The sequence below is a fragment of the Macaca thibetana genome, chromosome 19, assembly GCF_024542745.1.
Source record: "Macaca thibetana thibetana isolate TM-01 chromosome 19, ASM2454274v1, whole genome shotgun sequence".
NCBI classification, from domain to species: domain Eukaryota; kingdom Metazoa; phylum Chordata; class Mammalia; order Primates; family Cercopithecidae; genus Macaca; species Macaca thibetana.
In genome coordinates, this window is record NC_065596.1 from 42764027 (window position 1) to 42788893 (window position 24867).

Below are 24867 nucleotides of genomic sequence, written 5' to 3' on the forward strand. Positions count from 1 at the left end.
AGGCCAGGCAGCAAGAAAGAGCTAGGAAACGTGCAATTCACTGATTCATTCATTCATTGAGACAGTCAGCAAGCATTTACGTCATAGTTATCTTAACTGTTTCTGTGCCAGAGTCCCTTCTGGCACCTGGTGAAGACTTTCTCAGGATCATGTTTTTAAATGTATAAAATGAATTCATAGCAGAGGAAACAAGTATTGAGTAGCTATCAAAATATTTTAAAAATGAATTTGTGATCCAGTAGTACTTGTACGTTGTTAATCTATCAAATAAGATCTAAGGCGGGGCGCGGTGGCTCACACCTGTAATCCCAGCACTTTGGGAGGCCAAGGCAGGTGGATCACCTGAGTCCAGGAGTTCAAGACCAGCCTGGCCAACATGGTGAAACCCCGTCTTTACTAAAAATACAAAAATTAGCTGGACATGGTGGCACGTGCCTGTAATCCCAGCTACTCAGGAGGCTGAGGCAGGAGAATAGCTTGAATCCACGAGGTGGAGGTTGCAGTGAGCTGAGATCACGCCATTGCACTCCAGCCTGGGTGACAGAGTGAGACTCCATCTCAAAAAAAAAAAAAGATCTAGCAATGGATCCAGCAGCTACTATAATTGAGAAGTAGTGATGAACATAAGTGATATTTAAAGACATCTTTGAGCCATTGTGAATCTCTCTTCCTGGACCAAAAGAGCAGAATTTCAATAGGAAATGGTTCTAATTCTGCAGTAATAATGTGATATGGAATATACATTAATAATAATGTGGTATGGAAACATCTGTGATTTATTTTATTTATTTATTTTTTTTTGGAGACAGAGGCTCGCTCTATCGCCCAGGCTGGAGTGCAGTGGCGCGATCTCGGCTCACTGCAAGCTCTGCCTCCCTGGTTCAAGCGATTCTCCTGCCTCAGCCTCCCGAGTAGCTGGGACTAAAGGCGCCCGCCACCACACCCGGCTAATTTTTTGTATTTTTAGTAGAGGCAGGGTTTCACCCTGTTAGCCAGGATGGTCTTGACCTCCTGACCTTGTGATCTCCCCGCCCCAGCCTCCCAAAGTGCTGGGATTACAGACGTGAGCCACTGCGCCTGGCCACATCTGTGATTTTTATTGGTGACAAAACCACAAATTTTGCTAATATTGCTGTGATTTATGGTTTCATCCATAAAAGAAGGAAATGCTACATTTCTGTTAAAGGATGGAAAACATAAAAATGTAACTTTCCATCATCCAAGTTCACAGATGGCCTGGAGGCCCATGGACCCAGGTTAAGACTGCTGCATGCCCAGCTCTGATTTATGTAGATTTTGCCCTATGCCTAGCCCCGTGCTAGGTACAGGAGCTATATCAAGGGTGTGAGCCCCAGGGGATGGAAGGAGCTCATGGTTGAAGGAGTGAGTTGTGGATGTGGCTGGAACAGGGAGGGCAGAAGTGAGAATGTGAGGGGGAAAGGCTAGGCTGGAAAGCCTGGACTTGCCCCCATGGGTCTGCCTCCCTGCCCAGGAGAAAGAGATGGAGAAGCAGCGGCTCCTATACCAGCAAGCACGGCTGCACACCCGGGGGGCAGCCGAGATGGTGCTGCAGATGATCAGTGCCTGCAAAGGTGCCCCTCACATGTTCATTGGGCTCTTCCGAGTGCACTCATCCTATCCTCACTCTTCCCGGCTCACCCATTTCCTGCGGACCCATTTGCCACCCCTCCATGCCTGTGGTTTGCACGCACACCCCAGCCCTTGCAGCTTCCCCTTGCATACCTGCCTTGCAATTTCTCACTCATCCTTCAGTCACGATCACCCCTGCATGCACACCTTGGCACACTCTTACATCCCCTTTCTCACATCCCTTGGGATGGCTGTTTTCTGTTGGCTGGAACACACTGCCTTCCAACTGGGTGGGCCATCTTTTGTCTCCCATTCCCTCCAGGAGAGACAGGTGCCATGGTGTCCTCCACCCTGAAGCTGGGCATCTCCATCCTCAATGGAGGCAATGCTGAGGTCCAGCAGGTAACAGAGGCAAAGGGACTTCAGAGGAAGGCAAAGAGGGGTGGGAGGTTCTTGTGTGACTCCCAGTTCCTCCTCCCCTGCCTCCCCCTCTGCAGAAAATGCTGGATTATCTTAAGGACAAGAAGGAAGTTGGCTTCTTCCAGAGTATCCAGGCACTGATGCAAACATGCAGGTAGGTTCGAGTGGACCTCTTCTTGTTAAGCTCTGTTTGGTACCACTGCCACCCCACTCCCGGTACCATTTCCGGTTCAGATTCTGCTCTTTCAGTCCAGGGAAAGAGACTCACTCAGAATCGCTCAAATAACAGGGAATTTATTATAAGAATTAATGTAGAACAATCAGGAAGGCAAAATGTCATAGGCTTGAAGAATGAGTTGCATTATGGATTCCAGACAGTGGAACCAAAAACTTGAGAACTCAAGGGGAACTTGACAGGGAGATTTAGGAGCTCTCTGATGACCCCTCTTAATATGCCTCTACTGTTGTCTGCCTTTATTCGTCTCTTGCTGCTGGCTGACTTTTCCTGCCCTCTGCAGCTTTTGCTAAATGGGTGGTTTCTGGTTCTTCGTTATTTCAGCTTGCACATGGTTCATCCTGGCCCTACCTTATGTCCTAGCTTCTGCCAACTCTTCATTTCTGCTTCCTCTTGATTTCAGCGCATACATGATATACTGTGGCTCTCCAGCCTACCATGGTTGGGAGCTGCCAGGCCCTGGAAGAGAGGAGGGCAGAGGCTTCATCACATCCACCCCCGTTTTTCCTTTCTTTTCCTCAGCGTACTGGATCTCAATGCCTTTGAGAGACAGAACAAGGCCGAGGGGCTGGGCATGGTGAACGAGGATGGCACTGGTGAGGCCCTCCCTTGGGCTTCCCTCTCCCTGGGACATCTTCTTTTGGGATTCCCGCCACCCACCCCCACCCACCATTGCCCAAAGCTCCCTTCCTCGAAGACACTGGTTCCCAAGGGCTCCCTTGGGTCCCTCCCTCTGCTGTGGTCCCCCAGTCCCACCCTCTCCATCCCCCCGGGGTCTCCCTACCCATGTCCACCACGCACCTTCCCCCGCCGACCAGAAGTCATTCTGTCTTGTGTTCTCACCCATCACCACAAGGACCCCACCCTCCACGTGCCCCAAATGTCACGCCCTGGTTGCTGTTCTCTTATTAATGTCCCTAATCCGGGTTAATCACGTCTCCTCTTTGCCGTGTTGTGACGTGTCTAACCTTTCTACCCTGATCCTCGCTCCGGCCTTTCCACCTCTACGTCTTCATCTCTCTCTCTCCCTCTCCATCCTCTTCTTTCATTCCCTCTGCTTTTACCCTCATTTCCTATCCCCTTCCTTGCTAATCTACTTCCTTCTGTCTCCTTATCACTCTGCCTTTCTCTCTGTGGGTTGTTCCTCTCTCTGTGTGTGTCTTTCTGTGTCTTTGTCCCTGACTGTCATTGTGTGTGTTTGCGGTCTCTGTCTCCCTCTCTCTTTTTCTCTCTTTTCTCCTGCTTCCTCCTCCCATCCTGTTGGCTGCCCCAGTCATCAATCGCCAGAACGGTAATTCCCCCAGCCCACCCCTGTGCTGTGCTGCTGCCACCCACCCCTCCTAACCCCGTCCGCCCCTCCACCTGGGGGCTGAGGATCTGGGACGTGGAGGGGAGGGAGGGACTTCGGCAGGTGCGCCCTGCCAGTGCAAAACCTGGAGATCAGGAGTCTGGGGAGCATGATTCAGGCCCCAGACCAGCCACTGAGAATACATGGGCCTGTGAACAAGCCTCTTACCTTCCCTAAGCTTCACTCTCCCCATGTGTAAAACAGAAGCTAGAAAACACGGCAAAGATCTCTTTCCAGCTGGATATTGTTGGTCTTCCAGACCCAGATTCGCAGTCCCGGTGTGGAGTGATCCCCACTCCCACCTACTCTGCTCTTTGCGCCCCGACCTCAGATTGGTCGGTCAGCGTTTCCCACCCACCAACCGAATTGGTTGCCTCCGGCATCCACTCTGATTGGTGTGCGCCTGCCCCCTCAGCGCCTGCCTCATCTGCGCCTGCTCTGGTTGGCCCATTTGCGGTCTAGCCTCCTCCCCTACTGCCCACCATGATTTGCTTCTTTCAGATGCCCATTCTGATTGGCCCTTGTTTACACGCCTCCCTTCTGCTACTCCTGGATTGGCTGCTTTCAAGGCATCTGGGCCAATTGGCTGGCTTTCAATCTCCATCCCTTATCCTAGCCCAATCTTCCCCTGTCCAGAGCGTTTGTGTGAAGGTGACCCAAACCCCCATAATCCATTAACCTCCACGGCCTGAAGGGGGGCTGAGGGAATCACCAGCTGCCTGAATGTCTGCTAGGTCAGCAGACACTCCCGAATGTAACACAAGTGGTGACATCAGAGGGCACTGATGTACAAAGACACTTGAGGCCTCAGCTTCATGACTCAGGGCCCCTCGAGTCTCCATCTGCTGATGTCATGGGCTCTGAGGTCAAGACCACCTGGCGTCATGGATGCCCATGGCCCTCACAGTGTCTTTGGAGTGGCGGCTACTCCTCCCAGCACCCCCATGCTTTGTGCATGCGTGTGCAGTGTGCGTGGGCCTTGTGCATGTGTGCGCTGTGTCTTGGCGCATCTGACCCCTCCTGGGCCCTGTCCCCTCCTTTCCACCCAGGAGAGAAGGTCATGGCGGATGATGAATTCACACAAGACCTGTTCCGATTCCTACAATTGCTCTGTGAGGGGCACAATAATGGTGAGGAGGAGGGGCGTGGGGTGGAGGGGAAGCCGAGATTTGGGGCGGGTACAGAAGGGTTACCTGAGTTAGTGTCCAATCCCCTCCTCCCGCTATCAATGATAGCCACTCTCCAGCCAGTGTCGATCCACCTAGCTTCGAAATCTCTCTGGAGGCCGGGCGCAGTGACTCAGACCTGTAATCCCAGCACTTTGGGAGGCAAAGGCGGGTGAGGTCAGGAGTTCGAGACCAGCCTGGCCAACATGGTGAAACCCCGTCTCTACTAAAAATAGAAAAAAAAAAAAAAATAGCAGGTGTGGTGGCACGTGCTTGTAATCCTACCTACTCAGGAGGCTGAGGCAGGAGAATCGCTTGAACCCATGAGACGGAGGTTGCAGTGAGCCAAGATTACACCATTGCACTCCGGCCTGGGCAACAGAGCGAAACTCCCTCTAAAAAAAAAAAAAAACTCTGGAATTTCTGGAATCTAGCCACTTTGCTTCCGCTTCATCTCCTCTGGCCAGTCCAATTCCCCAAAAGCAAACTGCCAAAAACCAATTTGGCCAAAAATCAATTTGCTCAAATGGACAATTTGTCACACGCTATTTTCCCACAGGCAGTCTGCAGTGGCTGCCAAAGTTCAATACACGTGGTGGATTTCTGTACTTTAAGTCCAGAAAAGACCTAAAGGAAAAAACTGCCTGGCATTTAAAAATAAATCTATTAGAATCGTTTGTTTATTTTGCTTATAAAATCTTTGCAGAGGAAAGATCTGTATGAAGGCCGACAGATTCTTTCCTATCTTAAGCAAGAGTTCCGTTTTGTTGTGGTTCAGCCAATTTAACAAGATTGAAGATGACAGCAAATTAATTACACAACATCAGTGATGAGAAATACAGTCTCACGCCGCAAACCTAGTTTACAACTTTACAGAAGAGTCAAAATTCTGCACAAAAAACATTCTACCCAATGCCATTTCCTATAACAAACATGTACAGTCTCAAGATTGTGGTTATAACCTTTAGCAGATGATTAGGAAACCACAGACTACCCGGAAATTAACTTTCATGACAAGAATTGGAGCAATTAGTAATCTAACTTCCATAGAACCATAGAACCTTCACCTACTTGGTTAGTGCTTTGTAAGGTAACTGATTTCTAAATATCTTTAATCTTCATTCTTTTTCTTTCAACAAAGGATAAAGCATGATCCCTTTGTCTTGAATTTTCAAAAACTCTTGTGTCCACAACCAGTTTTTTAAGGTTTATTAAATACCTTTGTGCCATGGGACTAAGATTTTCTTTCTTTTTTTTTTTTTTTTTTTTTTTTTTGCAGAGTCTCACTCTGTCGCCCAGACTGGAGTGCAGTGGTGTGATCACAGCTCACTACAACCTCTGCCTCCCGGGCTCAAGTGATCTACCCCTCAGCCTCCTGAGTATCCGGGACTACAGGCATGCATCACCATGGCTGGCTAAGTCTTTTATTTTTTAGAGACGAGATCTCACTATGTTGCTCAGGGGATCTCGAACTCCTGGATTCAAGCGATCCTCCTGCCTTGGCCTCCTAAAATGCTGGGATTACAGGTGTGAGCCACCACACCCAGCTGGGACTAAGATTTTCATTCTTTAATTTTAACTAATATGGAATCAGTCTTTGGGTTTAAAATACATTTTATTCCTCGGGAATGTGAAGTTTTGAAAATTAGAATGTTGTTATGAGAGGAATTGCTGTCTCCCAACAAATTTGCAACCCAGTCCTCTGCCTAAATTCGTGGCCCAGTCAAACAGATGCTTGAAATAACTTTCAAATCTCAGACCCCTTGCATGTCTTGAGGAGTCAGTGCTATTCAAAGCAGACAAAAGGTTTGTCTTTCATTTATTTGCACATGTCTATGACAGGTGTTTTCAGTTGGCAGAATTTTTTTTTTTTTTTTTTTTTTTTTTTTTTTTTTTTGAGACGGAGTCTCGCTCTGTAGCCCAGGCTGGAGTGCAGTGGCCAGATCTCAGCTCACTGCAAGCTCCGCCTCCCGGGTTCACGCCATTCTCCTGCCTCAGCCTCCCGAGTAGCTGGGACTACAGGCGCCCGCCACCTCGCCCGGCTAAGTTTTTGTATTTTTTAGTAGAGACGGGGTTTCACCGTGTTAGCCAGGATGGTCTCGATCTCCTGACCTCGTGATCCGCCCGTCTCAGCCTCCCAAAGTGCTGGGATTACAGGCTTGAGCCACCGCGCCCGGCGGCAGAATTTTTTTTTAACAGGAGCTGTGTATCTTTTATTTTTGCATATAGTCCAATTTAAATTAATACAGTTTAATTTAACAATTTAAATTAAGACAAATAAAGGAGTTAGAAAGCAGGGTTGATGGGAAAACCTGTACCTTTGCCCACAAACTTTTGAATATTTGAGGAGGCTTTGTCTATATCATGAAACTAGGCAAAATGGGCCTTCTGTCGAGCCAATGTGATAGAGCAATTGTGAACTGACTCTACAAAAGTTAGGAGGAAAGAAAAACTGGGGGCGAAAATACTTTCAGGGGCTGTGAAAACCTTCCTGTGCAACATGATGTTGCTATAAACGTTTAAAAGGACATGGCTGGGCACTGTGGCTTATGCCTGTAATCCCAGCACTTTAGGAGGCTGAGGCAGGAGGATCACCTGAACCCAGGAGTTCAAGACCAGCCTGGGCAACATAGGGAGACCCTGTCTCTACAAAAACAAAAACAAAAAACAAAAAAAAAACATATACTACAGTATAATAAACCTCCAATCATATCCTACGGTATAATAAACCTCCAATCATATACTACAGTATAATAAACCTCCAACTACCCGTCACTCAGCTTTAACAGTTTGCTGCCATAGAACGATGTTTTTTAAATAGTGGGAACCACCCCATCAGACAGACGTTCATGAATCAGTTTCATGCAGAGGTTCTCATCGTAATTGTACACTGGCATGCCTGGGGAGCTTTAAAAGAGACTGAAGCCTAGATTTTGCCTCTAGAGATTCTAATTTAATTGATCTGGGGTTGGGCCTGAGCCCTGGGATTTTTAAAAGCCTCCTGGTTGTTCTGATGTGCAGCCAAGGTTGAGAGGATGAGAACCACACATTTCTTCTTTTGTAGTTAACTAGAGCGGTACAGGACAGAAAAGAACAGAATGCATGGCACAGAGTAAAGCAATGCGAAACTTCTGTTTTGGGAATAGGTGAATATAATTTCAGATTGAACATATATTATCAGGTCTCAATGTAATAAGGATTTCCTTGACTGGGTGTGGTGGCTCACGCCTGTAATCCCAGCACTTTGGGAGGCCAAGGCAGGTGGATCACAAGGTCAGGAGTTGGAGACCAGCTTTGCCAGTATGGTGAAACACTATCTCAACTAAAAATACAAAAAAGTTAACCGAGCGTGGTGGCGCATGCCTGTAACCCCCGCTACTCGGGAGGCTGAGGCAGAAGAATTGCTTGAACCCAGGAGGCAGAGGTTGCAGTGAGCCTAGATCACGCCACTGCACTCCAGCTCAGGCAACAAGAGTGAAACTCCGTCTCAAAAAATAAATACAAAAAATAAAATAAAATAAATTATTGAGGGCCTACTATGTGTCAAATGTGGTGGTGGGTCATTTATTCATTCAGTTTTTTCCAACAAATATGTATTTTGAGCACCAACTATGTAGCAGGGAGAAATAGAGATTCAGTCCCTCATTAGTTTCCAAACAATTTTTATCAAATTCCTGCTATGTGCTGGGGATATTCATGCATTTATCCAACAAATATTTATTGAGCACCTCCTAAAGGCCAGGGAACATAAGGATTGGTCACTTGTTCATTTATTCAACATGTTTTATTGAGTGTATAATACATGCTCACAAGATTAAGATTGTCACATATTCTTTGCTACAACAAATTTGTTGCATTCTTACTATGTGTCATGCAGTATTCTAGGCTCTGGGGATACAGTAGTAAAAGAAAACAGTCCCTGGCATTGTGGGGGAATTTTTTTTGTTTTTTGACAAGGTCTCCCTCCGTTGCCCAGGTTGGAGTACTGTGGCATGATCACAGCTCACTGCAGCCTTGACTTCCTGGGTTCAAGTGATCGTCCCACCTCAGCTTCCTGGGTAGCTGGAGCTATAGGTGTGAGCCACTATGTCCGGCCAATTTTTAAATTTTTTGTTGAGACCTGGGGGGGCTGGTCTCGAACTCCTGGCCTCAAGCATCCCTCCCACCTCAACCTTCATAGTGCTGGGATTACAGGCATGAGCCACCTGGCCAGTATTTTTAGATAAATGAATAAATGATCATCCTTCTTTCTCTGACACATAGTAAATACTTCACAGTTATTAAATAAATTGATAATGATATGCCTTCTGGCATACAACAGGCACTCAACACATGAGTATTGCATAAATGAATAAATGACCCACTGTTCATCTCCCCTAGCACATGGGAGGTGCTGGATAAATGACTTTTCATCTCCCCAGATTTCCAGAACTACCTACGGACACAGACAGGGAACACGACCACTATTAACATCATCATCTGCACGGTGGACTACCTCCTGCGGCTGCAGGTGAGGACGTGAGACGGCTCATATGTGACTTGGGTCGGGGGCTGCAGGGCCATGGTCGGCCCCAGCACCCCCTCACACCCTGCCCGCCCCCTCCTCAGGAATCCATCAGCGACTTCTACTGGTACTACTCAGGCAAGGATGTCATTGAAGAGCAGGGCAAGAGGAACTTCTCCAAAGCCATGTCGGTGGCTAAGCAGGTGTTCAACAGCCTCACTGAGTACATCCAGGTAGGGCGCTCCCCCTGGGGCGGAAGTGGGAAGGGAGGGGGTCCCGCATCGCGATCCCTGATCCCTTCTCGGGGATTCCTTTCCTGCTCACACGGCCCTCTGCCTCCCAGGGCCCCTGCACCGGGAACCAGCAGAGCCTGGCGCACAGCCGCCTTTGGGACGCAGTGGTGGGATTCCTGCACGTGTTCGCCCACATGATGATGAAGCTCGCTCAGGTTCGAGCCCCTGTGGTCTCCATCCACCTGCTTCTAGGCGTCCCCCAAGTGGTCCATTTCCAAGTCTTTCCCCATTGCTCAGTTTGTCACCCACGTTCTCCCGGCATGTTCCAGACTGGTTCCCTCTCAGTGGCCAAATCCATCCTCTTTCTGGATTGGCTCTCTGCATGACCCCGCCTCCTCCTGTGCCCCTCCCGCCCTACCAATCAGCTGGTTTTCCATCCACGCTTCCATTGATCGGACGTGTTGGCACCGCCCCAATGGCCAGAGCTCCTCTATGATTGGTTGCTGTTTTTCTCTCCGATGAGGTCATCTCAGATGTAGACAGTCCTTGGGCTAGGATGGGGCTGGCTTCTAGATTCGAACCTGGGGCTGAGGAAGTGTTTTGCTTCTTTATCTTGCTTGCGGCAGATGACACCCATATCAGGCATTCATGATGTAAGGTCCCTGTTGAGCACCATCTCCCGTCTCCATAATCCTTGTGTTCCTCTTTCCCTCACCCCTTTGCAGCCTTGCCAATGTCTCATGAACACTTAATCCATTTGCTCTGCCTCTGTCTGGTAACCGTATTCAAGGCTGCCATATACCGTTCCGCAGGTTGTGCACTGCACAAAGGCACGACCTCTGAGGGCATCCACATCCTACACATCATGGTGTATTTTTACAGTACTTTAGTTTTCCAGCAGATGGCAGTACAGTATCCAGCATATTATAACTTCCCCACAGGAAGTGTTTTGGGGGCGCCTTTTTTTCTAATTTGCCCAAAGGTGCCCCAGGGGCTGGCAGAAACCCTAACTGGTTGTCATCTGACTTTTGAAAAGGAGTTAAACTTAGTATGCAATTCCTCCGTGTCACAGCAGCTGAAGTTGTGCTGTTGGTATCATCCTAAAATTCTAGAGAATGTTGGTATCATCGTGTAGAATTCCAAATCCTGCAGGACTAATTCATCCGCCACCATCTAGTCTAGGTTGCAAAAGCTAGAAATCCAATGCAAAGTGGTGGCTTAAGAAAAATAAAAATAAGGCCGGGCACGGTGGCTCAAGCCTGTAATCCCAGCACTTTGGGAGGCCGAGACGGGCGGATCACGAGGTCAGGAGATCGAGACCATCCTGGCTAACACAGTGAAACCCCGTCTCTACTAAAAATACAAAAACTTAGCCGGGCGAGGTGGCAGGCGCCTGTAGTCCCAGCTACTCGGGAGGCTGAGGCAGGAGAATGGCGTGAACCCGGGAGGCGGAGCTTGCAGTGAGCTGAGATCCGGCCACTGCACTCCCGCCTGGGTGACAGAGCGAGACTCCGTCTCAAAAAAAAAAAAAAAAGAAAAAGAAAAAGAAAAATAAGGAATTTATCAGTTCATATCACAGATCCAGGGCTTAGAGTGATGTCAGCAGAACTGTCCCCTCTTTGACTGCATTTGGAAGCAGGCTGTCTCCCTGGGCTGGAGAAAATGGTGCCTTAGGCTCCTATCCACCCTACTCTTAACAGCCCCAGAGGGAAGAGATCTCCTTCCTGAGTGCTCCAAGAAAAAAAAACCCCTGAGATTCTCTCTGACTGGCCTATTGGGTCACATGTCCATCCCTGAACCAATCACCATAGCCTTGGGAAAGAAAGCTCTGATTGGCCAGGCCTGGTCATATACCCACCCATAAAACCAGGTTAGGGTCAGTCTCATATGCTCTGACTATGGGATGGGGGACACCTCAGGCAAAAATTGAGGGATTGTTAAGAGAGGAGAGGGACTGAATCATGGGTAGGCACAAAGCACAGGCGCCCACCCACTGTAGGGTCTTGAGATTAGGAGTGTCAGGACCTTAGACCCAGAATGCAGAGCTTTGGAACTGTGGAAATATATTAGGATTGGAATCAACAACTCGTAGAACTAGCATGGGAGCAAAGGACCCTTACCTCTCATTTATCTGGTATCGTCCAGTCCCCTCTCCATTTTATTTGGTGGAACCATATGAAATTATCACTTTGGACCTGGCACGGTGGCTCATGCCTGTAATCCCAGCACTCTGGGAGGCTGAGGTGGGTGGATCACCTGAGGTCAGGAGTTCGAGACCAGCCTCACCAACACGGAGAAATCCCGCCTCTGTTAAAAATAAAATATTAGCCGGGTGTGGTGGTGCACGCCTGTAATCCCAGCTACTTGGGAGGCTGAGGCAGGGGAATTGCTTGAACCTGGGAGGTGGAGGTTGCAGTGAGCCGAGATTGTACCATTGCATTCCAGCTTGGGTAACAAGAGCAACACTCTGTCTCAAAAAGAAATTACCACTTTGTGAGTCAAAAGTGATCACATATTGGCACTTTTATGTGACTCAACCTAACATAAGTAGGGGCCATGAGGCAAAACTTTGTGTTGGAGGTTTCTATGGGCCCTACACCGTGGCCCCATGTTCCCCACAGACAGCTAACCAGAAAGCACGTGGCTGTCTCCGCAGCCTTCCTCCTGAACCCAGAGTCCCACTCTTGCCATCACACATTATATTCAACATACATCTGTCAAGCCCACCATAGGCCAGACACAGTGCTGGGCTCACATCCCTTCCTACACTTGGGTCTCTGTCCCCAGTGTTTGTCTCTGTCTGTCTCTGTCTCTGTCTGCCCCAAATGTCTGCCCCGCAAGCCTCCCAGTCCTCCTTGTCTGCCAGCCTTCCCACTACCCATCACCTATTGGGCCCTTCCCCCAAGTTCCAACCCCACCCCCACAATCTTGTCTCTCTGCCCCTTCCCCTGCTTCCGAGGAACATGTCTGGACTCGGGTCCCCTCGGAGGTAAGAGGGGAGAAAACAGGGGTTTAGATCCAGCTGGGTAGGTGTGGAGGGGAGAAGCAACAGAGGTGTGGAGGGGAGAAGCAACAGAGGTCTGCAGAGACCAGCCCTCACCGAGCTGGGGTGTGGGGTCTCCAGGACTCAAGCCAGATCGAGCTGCTGAAGGAGCTGCTGGATCTGCAGAAGGACATGGTGGTGATGTTGCTGTCGCTACTAGAAGGTAAACACCCAGGAGTGAGGGTGAGGGGACAGTAAAGAGGTTCAGAGAAGCCTGAGAATGGCCCTCAGAGACCCAGGAGACCCTAACTCTCAACCCCATCTGACATCACGTCAGGATCCACGGGTTGGTGAAGAAGCCATAATAGGCCAGATGCGGCGCCTCACGCCCATAATCCCAGCACTTTAGGAGGCCTGGGCGGGTGGATCACCGGAAGTCAGGAGTTTGAGACCAGCCGGGCCAACATGGTGAAAACCTGTCTCTACTAAAAATACAAAAATTAGCCCTGTGTGGTGGCGTGTGCCTGTAATCCCAGCTACTCAGGAGGCTGAGGCAGGAGAATCGCTTGAACCTGGGAGGCGGAGCTTGCAGTGAGCCATTGCACTACAGCCTGGGCGACAAAAGCGAAACTCCGATTCAAAAAAAAAAAAAAATCAGAAGGTTCCCTTTAAACATCAAGATTTCCAGCTTTTCTTGAAAAACTGTAAGCTTCAGTGACCCTGGGTCCACATTCTCACATGGCAAAAATTAGCTGGATTAGATGAAATAACTTAATTATATCAATGTTAGATCTCTAGATGTTCATGATAGCATAGTGATTATATTAAACAATGTCCTTGTCTTGGACATAGACACCGAAATGTTTAAGAGTAAAAGGACCTGATGTCTGCAACTTATTCTCAAATTGTTCAGAAACAAAATATATGGAGAGAAAGAGAATTACAAAACAAATGCGATGCAGGGTGCGGCACGTGCCTGTAATCCCAGCACAAGGGTCGCTTGAGCCCAGCAGTTTAAGACCAGCCTGGGCAACGTGGTGAGACCCTGTCTCTACAAAAAATACAAAAATTAGCCTAGTGTGGTGGTGTGTGCCTGTAGACCCAGCTACTTGGGAGGCTGAGGTGGGAGGATCACCAGAGCCCGGGAGGTCCAGGCTGCAGTGAGCTGTGATCGCACCACTGCACTCCAGCCTGGGTGACAGAGCAAGACCCTGTCTCAAAAAAACAAAACCCAAAAACAAACCAAATGTGGCAAAAGATAAACAATTGATTAATGTGGATATATGAGGATCCCTTACACTATTCTTGCAGCTTTTATATAAATGTGAAATTACATTTAAAAAAATTTTTTTTCTCCTGCCTCAGCCTCCTGAGTAGCTGGGATTACAGGCACACGCCACCATGTCTGGCTAATTTTTGTATTTTTAGTAGAGACAGGGTTTTACCATGTTGGTCAGGCTGGTCTCGAACTCCTGACCTCGTGATCCACCTGCCTCAGCCTCCCAAAGTGCGGGGATTACAGGCATGAGCCACTGCGCCCAGCCTACATTAAAATTTTAAAAATACAAAAATAAACTGGAGCCAAGCTTCAGCTGCTGCCTTTAGAGGGAGTGTGGGATCTCAGTTTGCCAATCTCCACCTCTCCTTGCTGCTTACCATTGGCTGGCCTCAGTCTTCTGTGGACCCGCCTGACTGTGTGGACTCATGGAAGCTTTAGCTGTGTAAGCCCTCAGAGGGTCATGCAGCTCTGAGTTCAAATCCATTCTCCTCGCTTTACTGGCTATGTAACTTCGAGTGTATGAGTTTCTCTATGTCTCAGTTTCCTCCTCTGTAAAAACAGAGAGTCACTCACTTCCCTTTTTGTGTGATTGTGCCAGGGTAGCATTTGGCACCTACCTTTAGCATATGTCATCGTTATCTTTTTTTTTTTTTGAGACAGAGTCTCACTCTATCACCCAGGCTGGAGTGCAGTGGCACGATCTCAGCTCTGCAACCTCCGCCTCCCAGGTTCAAGCAATTCTTGTCTCAGCCTCCCAAGTAGCTGGAATTACAAGCACATGCCACCACGCCCAGCTAATTTTGTATTTTTAGTAGAGACAGGGTTTCACTATGTTGGCCAGGCAGGTCTCAAACTCCTGGCCTCAAGTGATCCACCCACCTCGATCTCCCAGAGTGCTGGGATTACAGGCGTGAGCCACCGCGCCCAACCTGACATCATTATCTTTACTGGGGGAGGTGGGCAAAGGCAGGATCAGCCAGGTTGGCACAGGAGGCTGATGCGGGTCAGGAAGGGACCTGTGGAGGGGAGGCTGCAGCTGGCCAGGGACACTCCAGCAGCGTGGTGGCTCCTGGGCTGGAAAGAGAGGCAAGCCTCGTGGGGTCCCGGAAGGGAGTGTCCGCCGGCCACACTGACCTGGGGCTGCCTGCAGGGAACGTGGTAAACGGCACGATCGCCCGGCAGATGGTGGACATGCTCGTGGAATCCTCGTCCAATGTGGAGATGATCCTCAAGTTCTTCGACATGTTCCTGAAACTCAAGGACATTGTGGGCTCTGAAGCCTTCCAGGACTACGTAACGGATCCCCGTGGCCTCATCTCCAAGAAGGACTTCCAGAAGGTGGGTGCGGCACATCGTGTGGGCCCAGGACTTGGATGGGGTTGCCAAGGGCCAGCCATGCCCTTCTGGCTGCCTGCCTCAGACAAGAGATACTGCAAGCCTCATTTTCCTTATTTGTAAAATGAGGATAAATAGTCCTTGGGTTATAGCTGTTCTGTTCTGTTCTGTTCTCTTCTGTTTTGTTTTGTTTTGTTTTGGACGGAGTCTCGCTCAGTCGCCCAGGCTGGAGTTCAGTGGTGCCATCTCGGCTCACTGCAAGCTCCGCCTCCCGGGTTCTCGCCATTCTCCTGCCTCAGCCTCCCGAGTAGCTGGGACTACAGGCACCCACCACGACGCCCGGCTAATTTTTTGTATTTTTAGTGGAGATGGGGTTTCACCGTGTTAGCCAGGATGGTCTCGATCTCCTGACCTCGTGATCCCCCCGCCTCAGTCTCCCAAAGTACTGGGATTACAGGCGTGAGCCACCGCACCCGCCTGTATTCTGTTTTATTTTATTTTAGAGACAGGGTCCTTCTCTGTTGCCCAGGCTGGAGTGCAGTGGCATGATCATAGCTCTGTGCAGCCTTGACCTCCTGGGCTTAAGCAATACTCCTGCCACAGCCTCCTGAGTAGTTGGGACTACAGGTGTGTGATATCACGCCTGGCTGATTTTTAAGTTTATTTTTTGTAGAGATGATGTGGTCTCACTACATTGCCCAGGCTCCTCTTGAACTCTTGGGCTCCAACAATTGTCCTACCTCAGCCTCCCAACGTGCTGGGATTATAGGCATGAGCCAACTCACTCAGCCCCTTGGGTTATTTTGAGGATCAAATGCATTAACACAAATGAGAAGCATTATTACTGTTATCTTTATTAATAGTCATAACATTATCTTATTGTGAATAGGCATCAGTTATTCCATTGATAAACATTCACTGGCTTTCTTCTCTGTGTGGGGCCTGTGGTGACTCTATCAACCCATCAATGACCAAGATAGACACAGTCCATGCTTTCATGGGTTTATAGTATAATGGGGGAGGCAGTCACTAACTAGACCATTCCAAGTCTAAATAATGAGGCTGCTAGGAAGGAAGTGCTGGAACATACTTATTCAGGAACCCACTCATCCTCCTCTAACCACCTCTCCCATCCTAACTCTCCATCTTTTCTTAACACAGCCCTGGGCAAGTCACTCTCTTCTCTGAGCCTCAGTTTCCTCCTCTGTAAAATGGGTATAGGATAATGACATTAACCACTAACTGTTGGCAGAGTGCAGTGGTTCACGCGTATAATCCCAGCAATTTGGGAGGCCAAGGTGCGAGGATTGCTTGAGCCCGAGAGTTTGAGATCAGCCTGGGCAGCATAGTGAAACCCTGTATCTATAAAAATAAAAATAAAACAACTATTAACTATTGTGAGGATGGGCAGTGTGGACAGTACCTGGAATATGGTGAGTGCTCAAGAGATGTTAGCTACTATTACTACTCCCAGATCTTTGCTGTTACCATTTTGTTAACTTTTTATTTTGAAATAACTTCAGGTTTATAGAGAAGTTGCAAGAACAGCACATAGAATTGCTGAATACCCTTCACCCATGTTGCCCAAATGTTTTCTATTTATTCCATCATGATTTCCGTGTTTTGTTTTTTTTTTCCTGAGACGGAGTTTTGCTCTTGTTGCCCAGGCTGGAGTGCAGTGGTGCGATCTCAGCTCAGTGCAACCTCCGCCTCCTGGGTTCAAGCGATTCTCCTGCCTCAGCCTCCTGAGTAGCTGGGATTACAGGCGCGCACCACCACGCCCAGCTAAATTTTTGTTTGTTTGTTGTATTTTTAGTAGAGATGGGATTTCACCATGTTGGCCAGGCTGGTCTTGAACTCCTGGCCTCAAGTGATATGTCTGCCTTGGCCTCCCAAAGTGCTGGGATTAGAAGCATGAGCCACCTCGCCTGACTGATTTCCCTTTACTTTTAAACACTTCAGTGTATCTCCTGAGAACAAATTCATTCTCCTGCCTAACCACAGGACAATTATGCTAATCAGGAAATTAACACTGGCACAGTGCTGCTATCTAATCCCAGACCTTATTCAGTTTCCCTTGTTGAAGAAATTTTTTTTTTTTTTTTTTTTTTTTTTTTGAGACGGAGTCTTGCTCTGTCACCCAGGCTGGAGTGCAGTGGCCGGATCTCAGCTCACTGCAAGCTCCGCCTCCCGGGTTTACGCCATTCTCCTGCCTCAGCCTCCCGAGTAGCTGGGACTACAGGCGCCCGCCACCGCGCCCGGCTAGTTTTTTGTATTTTTAGTAGAGACGGGGTTTCACCGTGTTAGCCAGGATGGTCTCGATCTCCTGACCTCGTGATCCGCCCGCCTCGGCCTCCCAAAGTGCTGGGATTACAGGCTTGAGCCACCGCGCCCGGCCGAAGAAATTTCTTTTGTCAATGTCTTTTCTTTGCCAAACCAGAACCAGGGATTGCATTGAGGTATCGAGGTATTCTGTTTTCCTCCTTCAGTCTGGAACTGTGCCTGGGTCTGTCTGTATCTTTCCTGACGTGTTTGAAGAACACAGGCAAGCTGTTTTGTAAAATGTCGTTCAGTGTGGGTTTGTCTGAGTTTTCATCATTATTAGACTAGGGTTATGCATCTTTGCAGGAATATCAGAGAAGTGATGTGTCCTCAGTGTAATGTATTAGGAGGCACATGTGCTTTCATCCCATTACTCTTTATTTACTTATTTGTTTGTTTTTAGAGTCAGAGTCTTGCTCTATTGCCCAGGCTGGAGTGCAGTCAAACAATTCTAGCTCACTGCAGCCTTGACCCCCTGGGCTTAGGCCATCCTCCTGCCTCATGAGACCACTTAAAGTGCTGGGATTACAGGTGTGAGTCACTGCACCTGGCCAATGTCTCTTCCCATTACTGTTGTTAACTTGGACGGCTTGGTTAACTCGGTGTTTACCAGGGACTCCACAATGAAGTTATTATTATTCCCTTTGGAATCAATAAGTGTCTTGTGAGGACATACTTTGAGGCTATGTAAATATTCTGTGTAATATTCTATGTAAATATTCTGCTCACTGCAGGGTCAGCATCCATTGATGATTCTTGCCTGAAACAGTTATTCCTCTGGTAGCTGACAAATGGTGGTTTTCTCATTTCACCGTATGCTTTACCATTATTCGGCACCATTTTACTGTAAGAAAGAGTGTTTCCTTCTTGTCCATTTCATTTGCTCATTCATCCATTCATTTACATCAGTGTGGATTCATGGGTTTTTGTTTTGTTTTGTTTTGTTTTTTTTGAGATGGAGTTTTGCTCTTGTTGCCCAGGCTGGAGTGCAATGGTGTGATCTCAGCTCATCGCAACTTCCATCTCCCAGGTTCAAGCGATTTTCCTGTCTCAGCCTCCCAAGTCGCTGGGATTACAGGCACCCACCACCACGCCTGGCTAATTTTGTATTTTTAGTGGAGACGGGGTTTCACCACATTGGTCAGGCTGATCTCGAACTCCCGACCTCAAGTGATGGTCAGGCTGGTTTCAAACTCCCAACCTCAAGTGATCCACCCGCCTCAGCCTCCCAAAGTGCTGGGATTACAGGCATGAGCCACTGCACCTGGCCCATGGCTGCTTCTTCTATGGGTTGCAACTGTGACTGGCCATCTGCACTTAGGTAAGCTCAGGGTTCCCTGACTTAAAATCAAAGTGCCCCGTGCCTTCCAGTGTTCCCCAAGAGCCTCCCTGTGTCTCTGCTTCTCAGCCACGCCTTGGCAGAGTCATCTGCCCTTGATCCTCCGTTCTCACCTCCTACTCCTTCCCTGAATCGGGGCTTGCCGGCTTCCGTCCCTGTCAGGCTCCTGAAACTCCTCTGACCAAGATCATCAGGGACCTCTTTACCTCTGACTCTCCCCTCTGGCTTGTGGTCTTGGCAGCCTTTGTCACAGCCGGCCTTTTCCTTTCCCTCCCCAACCCTGAGGGGCAATGCCTGCTTCCCTGAACCTGAGCTTCACATCCCTGGGACTCTGCCTCCCAGACAACCCCTCGTAGCCTCTTACCCGTCGCTGTGCCTGAGCCCTCCACCTTCATGAAGAGCTCATAGTTACCATATTCTCACTCTGTGCCCTGCGTATCAGTGAATTCACTCATTTAGTCCTTACGGCAACCCTACATGGTAAGGACTGCTTTTTTGTTTTGTTTTGCTTCTTTGAGACAGGGTCTAGCTCTGTCAGTCAGGCTGGAGTGCAGTGGCATGATCACAACTCACTGTAGCCTCGGCCTCCCAGGCTCAGGTGATCCTCCTACCTTAGCCTCCCAAGTAACTGGGACTCCAGGTGTGCACCACCACACCCAGATGATTTTTTTTGTTATTTATTTATTTATTTATTTATTTTAGAGATGGGGTTTCACATGTTGCCCTAGCTGGTCTTGAACTTCAGGACTGAAGCAATCAGCCTACCTCGGGCTTCCAAAGTGCTGGAATTACCAGCATAAGCTACCGTGCCCAGCAGGACTGCCTTTTTTTTTTTTTTTTGAGATGGAGTCTCACTCTGTTGCCAGGCTGGAGTGCAATGGTGCGATCTCGGCTCATTGCAAACTCCGCCTCCCAGGTTGAAGCGATTCTCCTGCCTCAGCCTCTTGAGTTGCTAGACCACAGGCGCCTGCCGCCACGCCCAACTAATTTTTGTATTTTTAGTAGAGACGGGGTTTCCATGTTGGCCAAGGTGGTCTCGATCTCTTGACCTCGTGATCCACCTGCCTCGGCCTCCCAAAGTGCTGGGATTACAGGCGTGAGCCACCGTGCCCGGCCACCAGGACTGCTTTTTATTCCCATTTTATGGATGTGGAAACTGAGGCACAGGGAGATAAACGGACATGCTTAAGGTCACCCAGCTAATAAGTGGCAAGGCTGGGGTTAGACCTCAGGTGGTCTGGCTCCAGAGTACACTGCCTCCAGATTCATCTGTTAATCTGGTCTAATCGATAGTCAGTGAGCACTTCCTGGGAGCTGGGCCCTGGCTGGGAGTCTCAGCCCTACTCTCGAGCCTGGCAGGTTTAAGAGTCTGGGGTGACTACAAGAGAAGCCAAAAGCACTTGCAGGAGCTAAAATACACATGATTCATAATTGAAAATGAGTAATGATCTCTCTTGACTGGGGCTGCACAGATCACAGGGTTTAGTGTCAGGTAGCTGACATTTTACAGCTCAACATCTGTTACACAGAGTTACAATCTGCAACTGGGAAAAGTGTATTCATTTTATTTTTTGAATATATAATACGATTTTAAAAATCAAAATATAGGCTGGGCACAGTGGCTCACACCTGTAATCTCAACATTTTGGGAGGCCGAGGCAGGCAGATCACTTGAAGTTAGGAGTTCAAGACCAGCCTGGGCAACATGGCGAACCCCCGTCATCTCTACTAAAAATAAAGAAATTAGCCAAGCATGGTGGCAGGTGCCTGTAATCCCAGCTACTCAGGAGGCTAAGGCAGGAGAATCCCTGGAGCCTGGGAGGCAGAGATTGCAGTGAGCTGAGATCGTGCCACTGCATTCCAGCCTGGGCGGCAGAGTGTGATTACATCTCAAAAAAAAAAAAAAATCAAAATATAGCCAGATGCTGTGGCTCACACTGGTAATTTCAGCACTTTAGGAGGCCAAGACAGGAGAATTGCTTGAGGCCAGGAGTTTGAGACCAGCCTGAACAATATAGCAAGACCCCATTGCTAAAAAAAATTCAAAAAATTAGTTGGATGTGGAGGTGTGCACCTGTAGTCCCAGCTCCTCTGGAGGCCGACTGAGCTGGGAGGATCCTTTGATCCCAGAAGGTCAAGGCTGCAGTGTGCCATGATTGTGCCACTGCACTCCAGCCTGGGCAACAGAGCACAAGACTTTGTCTCAAAAAATATATATCAAAATATAGCAAGGCGTGAAGTAAGAAGTCTCACTCCTACTCTTTTCCAATCCATTCTTCCCCATATCTACCAGGGTAAGCCCTTTCATTAGTTTCTTTTGCATCCTTCCATCTTTTTTTTTTTTTTTTTTTTTTTTTTTTTTTGTTTGAGACGGAGTCTCGCTCTGTTGCCCAGGCTGGAGTGCAGTGGCCGGATCTCAGCTCACTGCAAGCTCCGCCTCCCAGGTTTATGCCATTCTCCTGCCTCAGCCTCCCGAGTAGCTGGGACTACAGGCGCCCGCCACCTCGCCCAGCTAGTTTTTGTATTTTTTAGTAGAGACGGGGTTTCACCATGTTAGCCAGGATGGTCTCGATCTCCTGACCTCATGATCCGCCCGTCTCGGCCTCCCAAAGTGCTGGGATTACAGGCTTGAGCCACCGCGCCCAGCCCCTTCCATCATGTTTTAAATGAAAATACAAACAGATATTCTTGTTTTTCTCATTTTGTACATAATAGGTATAATATCACTGGTCTGTATTATTTAACCACATATTCTGGAGATACAGGAAGCTTCCTCATTCTTTTTTACAGGTGTCCAATATTCCATGCTGTATGTATATTATGGTTTATTTGCTATTCCTTGTTGATGGACACTGGCTTTATTTCCTATGTGTTGCTATACAACCCATGTTGCGGTCAGGGCTGTCATGGATAGTTGCACACATTGTGCACTGCAACAAGAGTGTCATTTATACCACAGGCATTGTACATTTGTACATGTATTACTGCAGAGTTCTAGCAGATGGAGGGAAATGTGCTGAGGAAGGCTGTATTTGGGCCTAGAGCAATGCTGGCTCTAACAATTACTCTTGTTACACTTTGAGAGGCTGAGGCAGATGGATCACCTGAGGTCAGGAGTTTGAAACCAGCCTGGCCAACACAGTGAAACCCTATCTCTACTAAAAATACAAAAAATGAGCTGGTCATGGTGGCATGCACCTGTAATCTGAGCTGCTTGGGAGGCTGAGGCAGGAGAATCACTTGAACCTGGGAGGTAGAGGTTGCAGTGAGCTGAGATTGCGCCATTGCACTCCATCCTGGACAACAAAAGTGAAAGTCCATCTCAAAAAACAAACAAACAAACAAACAAAAACAATTACTCTTGTTATACAACATTCTGTAAATCACGTGTGGTTCATCTCAGAGGATAAACTTCCAGAAGTGGGATAGCTGGCTAAAAGGGTAAATGCATTTGTCATTTGGACAGACATTGCTCTCCATTTTTCTTTCTCATTAATAACACATGAGTGTGCCTGTCTCCCCACAGCCTCGCCACCAGACCGCACTGTCAAATCTTTGGATTTTTGCCAATTTGATAGGTGAAAAACGGTATTGCAGTATAGTTTTAATTTTTTAAATTTTTTTTTTTTTTTTTTTTTGAGACAGAGTCTTGCTCTGTTGCCCAAAGTAGAGTGCAGTGGTGTGATCTCAGCTTATTGTAACCTCTGCCTCACGGGTTGAAGCGATTCTCATACCTAAGCCTCCCAAGTAGCTGGGATTACAGGCGTGTGCCACCACACCCAGCTATTTTTTTTTTTAATTTTTAGTAGAGATGGGGTTTCACCATGTTGGCCAGGCTGGTCTCGAAATCCTGGCCTCAGGTGATCCACCCGCCTTGGTCTCCCAAAGTTCAGATGCTTTTTCTGCATTTCCATTCATATGAAAATCTGCATTAAAAAAATGTAGCATTGTGGCCGGGCTCAGTGGTTACTGATTTATTCCTGGTCAGTAAACAGTTTTGAGGTTATCTTTACTGTTTTCCCATCTGCAAATATAGGAAATGTCTTCCTTTTTAAAATGTCTTTATTGAAATAGAATGTACATACCATAAAATCCACCCATTTAAAAGGTACGGTTCAGTGGTTTATAGTGTGTTCACAGAATTGTAAAGCCATCACTGCAATCTAATTTTAAAACATTTTAATCATCCTTTGAAAAGGAACCCTATACCCGTTAGCAGTCATTTCCCATTTCCCCCACCCAGGTCCTGGTAACCACTCATCTTTCTGCCTGTATAGATTTGCCTATTCTGAACACTGCATATAAATGGTATCTTAAAATATATATGGTCTTGGCCAGATACGGTGGCTCACGCCTGTAATCCCAGCACTTTGGGAGGTCCAAGAGGGTGGATTGCTTGAGCCCAGGTGTTCGAGAAGAGCCTGGGCAACATGGCGAAACCCTGTCTCCACTAAAAATACAAAAAATTAGCCGAGTGTGGTGGCAAATGCCTGTAGTCCTAGCTACTTGGGAGGCTGAGGTGGGAGGACCGAGAAGTTGAGGTTGTAGTGAGTCCTGAACACACCACTGCACCCCACTTCAGCCTGGGCAACAGAGAGAGACTCTGCCTCAAACAAACAAACAAACAAAATGCATGTGTGCGTGTATGTGTGTGTGGCCTTAAAAGACATTCCTTTTATTTGACAAACCACAACGTCATTATCACTCCTAACCAAAAATAAAAAAATAGTCACAGTCTTTAAATCATCAAGTATCTAGTCAGTGTGCAAATTTCCAAATCTCATAACTTTCATATAACTATCAGGATTTTTTTTTTTTTTTTTTTTTTTGAGACGGAGTCATGCTCTGTCGCCCAGGCTGGAGTGCAGTGGCCGGATCTCAGCTCACTGCAAGCTCCGCCTCCCGGGTTCACGCCATTCTCCTGCCTCAGCCTCCCGAGTAGCTGGGACTACAGGCGCCCGCCACTTCGCCCGGCTAGTTTTTTGTATTTTTTAGTAGAGACGGGGTTTCACCGTGTTAGCCAGGATGGTCTCGATCTCCTGACCTCGTGATCCGCCCGTCTCGGCCTCCCAAAGTGCTGGGATTACAGGCTTGAGCCACCGCGCCCGGCGTTTTTTTTTTTTTTTTTTTTTTTGAGACGGAGTCTCGCTCTGTCGCCCAGGCTGGAGTGCAGTGGCCTGATCTCAGCTCACTGCAAGCTCCGCCTCCCGGGTTTATGCCATTCTCCTGCCTCAGCCTCCCGAGTAGCTGGGACCACAGGTGCCCGCCACCTCGTCCGGCTAGTTTTTTTTTTTTTTTTTTGTATTTTTTAGTAGAGACGGGGTTTCACCGGGTTAGCCAGGATGGTCTCGATCTCCTGATCTTGTGATACACCCGTCTCGGCCTCCCAAAGTGCTGGGATTACAGGCTTGAGCCACTGTGCCCAGCCTCAGGATTTTTTGCAGCTTCTTTGAATCAGAATCCAAACAGGGGCCACCCATTGCAATTGGCTGATACTTTTTAAAATCATCTTTCCTCTCTTGCTTCCCTGCTATCATCTTTTCTTTTTCCTTGCAGTTTATCTCCTGGAGATCCAGGCTGTTAGTCCTGCAGATTTTTACTGTCCAACAGAAATACAATATGAACAATACACATATTTTTAAATTTTTTTTTTTTGAGACAGGATCTCGCTCTATTGTCCAGGCTGGAGTGCAGTGGGGCAATCTCAGCTCACTTCAACCTCCACTTGTCAGGTTCAAGTGATTCTCCTGCCTCAGCCTCCTGAGTAGCTGAGATTACAGGCATGCGCCACCACACCTGGCTAATTTTTGTGTTTTTAGTAGAGACAAGGTTTCACCATGTTGGCCAGGATAGTCTCGAACTCCTGGCGTAAAGTGATCTGCCCACCTCAGCCTCCCAAAGCGCTGGGATTACAGGCGTGAGTCATCATAATTTTAAATTTTATAATAGCCATGTTTTTTAAAAAGTAAAAAGAGGACCAGGCATGGTGGCTCACGCCTATAATCCCAGCACTTTGGGAGGCCAAGGCGGGAGGATCACTTGAGGTCAGGAGTTTGAGCCAGCCTGGGTAACATAGCAAAACCCTGTCTCTATAAAAATTTTAAAAAATAACC

General features: G+C 48.0%; 2 protein-coding genes and 1 long non-coding RNA gene across 5 annotated transcripts in view; 2 read left to right on the top strand and 1 right to left on the bottom strand.

Moving 5' to 3' along the window:
- Positions 1 to 24867, top strand: part of RYR1 (ryanodine receptor 1) — a 158547-nt gene that overhangs the window by 104135 nt on the left and 29545 nt on the right. For 2 of the 3 annotated variants that reach the window (XM_050768867.1, XM_050768868.1), the window contains 11 exons: positions 1493 to 1592; positions 1913 to 1992; positions 2088 to 2164; positions 2768 to 2841; positions 3519 to 3536; positions 4643 to 4723; positions 9181 to 9269; positions 9368 to 9496; positions 9607 to 9711; positions 12621 to 12702; positions 14909 to 15096. In XM_050768867.1, coding sequence (XP_050624824.1) covers positions 1493 to 1592; positions 1913 to 1992; positions 2088 to 2164; positions 2768 to 2841; positions 3519 to 3536; positions 4643 to 4723; positions 9181 to 9269; positions 9368 to 9496; positions 9607 to 9711; positions 12621 to 12702; positions 14909 to 15096 — 1023 coding nt within the window. Of the gene's footprint in view, positions 1 to 1492; positions 1593 to 1912; positions 1993 to 2087; positions 2165 to 2767; positions 2842 to 3518; positions 3537 to 4642; positions 4724 to 9180; positions 9270 to 9367; positions 9497 to 9606; positions 9712 to 10122; positions 10979 to 12620; positions 12703 to 14908; positions 15097 to 24867 lie in introns of those variants that run through there. The other variant, XM_050768869.1, reaches the window with a different exon arrangement.
- The window catches only part of EIF3K (eukaryotic translation initiation factor 3 subunit K), a 107554-nt gene that overhangs the window by 5334 nt on the left and 77353 nt on the right, over positions 1 to 24867 (top strand). The gene's annotated exons all lie outside the window — the stretch shown is intronic.
- LOC126942150 (uncharacterized) overlaps positions 2461 to 24867 on the bottom strand; it is a 51953-nt gene continuing 29546 nt past the window's right edge. The window contains exons 2-3 of the long non-coding RNA XR_007721503.1: positions 3762 to 3900; positions 2461 to 2704 (exon numbers count right to left, since the gene is read on the bottom strand). This is a non-coding gene — a long non-coding RNA (uncharacterized LOC126942150). The remainder of the gene's footprint in view (positions 2705 to 3761; positions 3901 to 24867) is intronic.